We start from the raw sequence: 6,000 nt of genomic DNA, 5'->3' as shown, positions 1-6,000 counted from the left end.
CCTCAGAACCACCACCATCGCGAAAGGCAAAAGCGAAAACTAAGAGACATGCAGAAGAGAGTGATGAAGAGGAAGTCTCTATTACTACTCGCCGGCCTCTAAAGATGACTGAAATCCAAGGTTCAAGAAAGGAGTTCACACGGCGCCTGAATGAAAGTATTGTTTCCTGGTTGGTTCGCTGTTGGGACAGTGGGGCCCATAGCTTGTCTCTGGATGGTAATGAAGCTCGCCAACTAGGTGCCATTGCCAGAGATCCAGCTATTGATAGAGGAATTAGTCGATGTTCGGATGAGGCTGCCTCCCTCTGGGAGCGAGTGTTAACAGCTGTGAAGGAAAAGTATCCCTTCAAAAATAGCTTGAAGATTTCAATGAAAAAATGGGATACAGTTGAAAAGGATATCCAGTATTTGAGGGAAATAGGCGTGGTGGAAATGTTGTATGACCCTGACTTTGTTCCTAACCACCCACAACAAAACCGCGACCCTGAAAAGGTGAGGACGACGCCTGAGATATGGCAGAAAATCGTGACAACAGCGCCGGACAAATATGCCGCTACACTAACATCAGCGTGTGACAGATACCAGGAACAACAGAGAACGCCCTTAGTTTATGAATTAATTGTTACGCTCCAAAACTACGAACAATTGCTGTCCCCAATTCATTCTGCCGTTGCTGCAATATCAAGAATGACGGAGCAAGTGTCTCAACTGATTAACCGTGACAAACCTGTAGCAGTATCAGAGACGCTTGATGAAGATCAGGATAATCAAACAAGTCTAGCGAAGGATGTGAAGGAGATGAAGGAGACGATGAGACTTCTGCGAGCCCACCTAACTAAAGACGATGAACCTTCCTTCTTACGTGCACGATCAAAAATCTCAGCTGTTAGAGGCAGACGCTCTCCGGCTCAAGTAAGGAATAATACACCGCGAATTACCTTATGGTATTACCTACGTGACCATGGAGAAGACATGGGGAAGTGGCACGGTCAACCTACTCCTGTACTACGAGCCCGGGTGAAAGAATTACAAGGCAGATCTACCACCAGTGCAGTTGCTCCAGTTACCACAGGTAATGAATAGAGGGGCCCTGCCCTCAGTCAGGGGGGGGAAAGGGATAATAGAGTATATTGGACTGTGTGGATTCGATGGCCTGGCACATCAGAACCACTGAAATATAAGGCCCTGGTGGACACTGGTGCACAGTGCACTCTGATGCCCTCGAGTCATGAAGGGACAGAATCAATCCATATTTCTGGAGTGACCGGGGGCTCTCAAGAATTGACTGTGTTGGAGGCCGAGATAAGCCTCACTGGTAAGAACTGGCAAAAACATCCTATTGTGACAGGCCCAGGGGCTCCATGTATACTAGGTATTGATTATCTCAGAAGGGGGCATTTCAAGGATCCTAAGGGGTATCGATGGGCCTTTGGAATAGCTGCTGTGGACGCAGACAACATTAAGCAGCTGTCTGTTTTGCCTGGCCTGTCAGAAGATCCATCTGTTGTGGGGCTGCTGCGAGTAAAAGAGCAACACGTACCGATTGCTACAAAAATGGTGCACAGGCGTCAGTACCGCACCAACAGGGATTCTTTGCTCCCCATTCATAAGTTAATTCGTCAACTAGAGAGCCAGGGAGTGATCAGCAAAACTCACTCGCCTTTTAACAGCCCCATATGGCCAGTGCGTAAAGCCAGTGGAGAATGGAGGCTGACGGTGGACTACCGTGGCCTGAATGAAGTCACACCCCCACTGAGTGCTGCTGTGCCGGACATGTTAGAACTCCAGTATGAACTGGAGTCAAAAGCGGCCAAATGGTATGCCACCATTGACATTGCTAATGCCTTCTTTTCCATCCCTTTGGCCAAAGAATGTAAGCCACAGTTTGCTTTCACATGGAGGGGCATTCAGTATACCTGGAACCGTTTGCCCCAGGGGTGGAAACATAGCCCGACCATTTGCCATGGGTTGATTCAAACTGTATTGGAACAGGGCAGTGCTCCTGAGCACCTGCAGTACATTGATGACATCATTGTGTGGGGCGATACAGCAGAAGAAGTCTTCACAAAAGGAGAGCGAATGATCCAAATTCTTCTGAGTGCTGGTTTTGCTATTAAGCGAAGCAAAGTGAAAGGACCTGCCCAGGAGATTCAATTCCTAGGTATAAAGTGGCAAGATGGCCGTCGTCACATCCCGACAGACGTGATTGACAAAATCACTGCTATGTCTCCACCCACTAGCAAAAGAGAGACACAATCTTTTCTGGGTGCAGTGGGCTTTTGGAGAATGCACATTCCAAACTACAGCCTTATTGTAAGCCCCCTTTATTATGTGACGCGAATGAGAAATGAGTTTACATGGGGCCCTGAGCAGCAGCAGGCTTTTGAACAGATTAAACAGGAGATAGCCCGTGCCGTGGCCCTAGGGCCAGTACGGACTGGACAGGGTATAAAGAACATCCTCTACACCGCTGCTGGAGAGAACGGTCCCACTTGGAGTTTGTGGCAAAGAGCCTCAGGAGAGACCCGAGGCCGACCCCTGGGATTCTGGAGTCGGGCATACAGAGGGTCTGAAGAGCACTACACTCCAACTGAGAAGGAGATCTTAGCCGCTTATGAAGGGGTTCGGGCTGCTTCTGAAGTAGTCGGTACTGAAACACAGCTCCTTCTGGCACCTCGACTGCCAGTGCTGAACTGGATGTTTAAAGGAAAGGTTCCCTCCACCCATCATGCTACTGATGCCACCTGGAGCAAGTGGATTGCACTGATTACACAACGAGCACGGATGGGGAACCTCAGCCGTCCAGGAATCCTAGAGATCATCATGGACTGGCCTGAAGGTAAAAAGTTTGGAACACCACCGGGAGAAGAAGTATCACGTGCTAAAGAGGCCCCACCATACAATGAACTACCGGAGAATGAAAAGAAATATGCCCTGTTCACAGATGGATCGTGTCGTATTGTGGGAAAGCATCGCAGATGGAAATCTGCTGTGTGGAGCCCCACACGACAAGTTGCAGAGGCCACTGAAGGGAAAGGAGAATCAAGCCAATTTGCAGAGGTAAAGGCTGTCCAACTGGCCTTAGATGTCGCTGAACGGGAGAGGTGGCCAATGCTCTATCTTTACACTGACTCATGGATGGTAGCAAATGCCTTATGGGGGTGGTTACAGCAGTGGGAGCAAAATAACTGGCAAAGAAGGGGTAAACCTATTTGGGCTGCTGAACTGTGGAAAGACATTGCTGCCCGAATAAAGAATATGATTGTAAAGGTGCACCATGTAGATGCTCATGTGCCCAAGAGTCGGGCTACTGAAGAACAGCAAAATAACCATCAGGTAGATCGAGCTGCCAGAATTGAGGTGGCTCAAATAGACCTGGACTGGCAGAACAAGGGTGAATTATTTCTGGCTCGGTGGGCCCATGAGACCTCAGGTCATCAAGGGAGAGATGCAACATACAAACGGGCTAGAGACCGAGGGGTGGACTTAACTGTGGATGCCATTGCACAGGTTATTCATAACTGTGAAACATGTGCCATCATCAAACAAGCCAAGAGGATGAAACCCCTCTGGGAGGAAGGGCGATGGCAAAAGTACAAATATGGGGAGGCCTGGCAGGTTGATTATATCACCTTGCCACGATCTCGCAATGGTAAGCATTATGTGCTTACTATGGTGGAGGCAACCACTGGGTGGCTTGAAACATATGCAGTACCCCATGCTACCGCCCGAAACACCATACTGGGTCTCGAGAAACAAGTCCTGTGGCGACACGGCACCCCAGAAAGGATTGAGTCAGATAATGGGACTCATTTCAAAAATTCTCTTGTAAATACTTGGGCCAAAGATCATGGCATCGAGTGGATTTACCATATTCCCTATCATGCTCCAGCCTCTGGTAAAATTGAACGATACAATGGATTGTTAAAAACGATGCTAAAAGCACTGGGTGGCGGAACATTTAAGCACTGGGAGAAGCATTTGGCAGAAGCCACCTGGTTGGTCAATACCAGAGGATCTATCAATCGTGATGGTCCTAACCAATCCAGTTCCCTACATACCGTAGAGGGAGATAAAGTCCCTGTTGTACATGTAAAGAACATGTTAGGAAAGGCAGTTTGGGTTCTTCCAGCGTCTGGAAAGGGCAAACCTCTCCGTGGTACAGTTTTTGCCCAGGGACCAGGATCCACTTGGTGGGTAATGCAGAAGAATGGGGATGTCCAATGTGTACCACAAGGAAACTTGATGCCGGGGGAGTGCAGTTACTAATTCTATGTATATGTATATAGCCATGTGTGCATTTTAATCATTTTTTGTTTGTTTGTATATATGTATATATATCTATATTAAGCATGATGTAACGATGTAGAATAAGGGGTGGAATGTCATGGTTCTATGTTTTTTGTTTTTGTTTTTTTTTTTGTTTTTGGGTTTCAGTATTCCACATCAAAACATCATGTAGTGTACGGGGCATTAAAGTGTCACTGCCCAATCCCAGCTACCTATCCCTGTACATTACAGAAGTCACGGGATCTGTCCCTTCCGGGTGGGAGGGGCGCTCTCTTGCTGCCTGGCAGTGGGTGCTGGAGGGTGCTTTCCTAGCCGTTCCAAGCTTTTCAGGTTTGAATCGGTCCCGGGAACTCTCTCTCTCTCATCTCGTCTGATTTATTAATCTCAATTTCAATTAAATTGTATCTATTGTGTTATCTTGTATTCCGATATTATAGTAAAATAAGTTTTCCTCCATAGATTGTTGCCGCTGTTCTTTTCCTCCCTTCCTTCCTTCCCATTTTGTGGGACTGGGGTGGGGGGGGGGGGGAGGGCAGAGGCCTGTCGCCCCTGTCACGGACATAGATTGATCTGGTCAAATCCGTGACAACACTGTATTTCTAAGCACACATCAATCGTAACCAACAACCTCAAAATTAATTTAAAATATATTTTCTTCATGAGGGTCTGATCTGATTGCAGCTACATACAAACCAGGAATTTCTTAGGGAAGATACTCCCTGCACTTATGAAGATTTCATGTATCAAAGCAAAAAGTCGCTTTTACTCTTAATTCTTCATTTCTCATCTTGATTCTCCAGAACTAGAAAATTTCACCTGCAAATATATACAATTTGTCTTATAATTCCTTATGGCTTCCTCAGTCATCAGCCTCATAGATCTTTCACAGAAGCCCTGCAAGATCCTATTAACAGAAAACCACCCTTACTCTCAGAGGTTTAACCTTGGAAGCAGAGGGAGATGTGTTCCAGAACTTCTACTGTACACCCAGAAGCACTCCTAGCCTCAGTGCCAAGTCATACATGCCTTGTAACTGAGTGACACATCCAGAACTATGAGCAGTGTGGTCACATAGAAGGTACTCCTGCCTACAGCAGGGCTCTTTAAGTTATACAGTCTTTAAGGTCCCATTTGTCAGTGCAACAAAGCATAAGTGAGACCTTACCTTTCAAATCAAGCAGACAAAAAAACTGCCACCACCTGGCCCTTGCCACCTGCTTTTAGAGAGTTCAGATAGGCCTCCCTTCAACGTGCATTATTTACTTTACTCATTTCCCTAAGAGTACTGATGTGTGGAACGAAATTTAATAATATTATGACTCAAGCACATCATTATTAACATTTCCATATGAAATTAAGATTTCAATCTCTGAATGACCTCAGCTAATCATTAGACTTAGAAAGATAGTTGATTTCCTCAGCTACATCTAAAAAAAAAAAAAAAAAAAAAAAAAAAATTTCGTCAATTATAACAGAAGATATTTAAGATGCAATAAGAATTTTACAAAGACTGAATTGCAAATCTAATCTTTCCTAACATATTTAGGGTCAGCAAACCCAAGACACGTACTCATACTTGGTATGTCTAAGCTGCCAGATACCGACAGTAATTTTACAGTAGGTAATATGCGCACTGTCCCAGAAGTAATGCCTCCTGTTTTATTCCATTGGCCCACAATACCAGAGATGATGTTGATGATATGGAAGTAGA

General features: G+C 45.9%; 1 protein-coding gene across 1 annotated transcript in view; it reads left to right on the top strand.

Moving 5' to 3' along the window:
• Window positions 1–1,214: 1,214 nt before the first annotated feature.
• Window positions 1,215–6,000, top strand: part of LOC125686407 (uncharacterized) — a 118,383-nt gene continuing 113,597 nt past the window's right edge. The window contains exon 1 of the mRNA XM_048930345.1: window positions 1,215–2,160. Coding sequence (XP_048786302.1) covers window positions 1,215–2,160 — 946 coding nt within the window. The remainder of the gene's footprint in view (window positions 2,161–6,000) is intronic.

Source organism: Lagopus muta, chromosome W (assembly GCF_023343835.1).
Source record: "Lagopus muta isolate bLagMut1 chromosome W, bLagMut1 primary, whole genome shotgun sequence".
Classification (NCBI taxonomy): domain Eukaryota; kingdom Metazoa; phylum Chordata; class Aves; order Galliformes; family Phasianidae; genus Lagopus; species Lagopus muta.
This window is presented reverse-complemented; position numbering and strand designations above follow the sequence as displayed.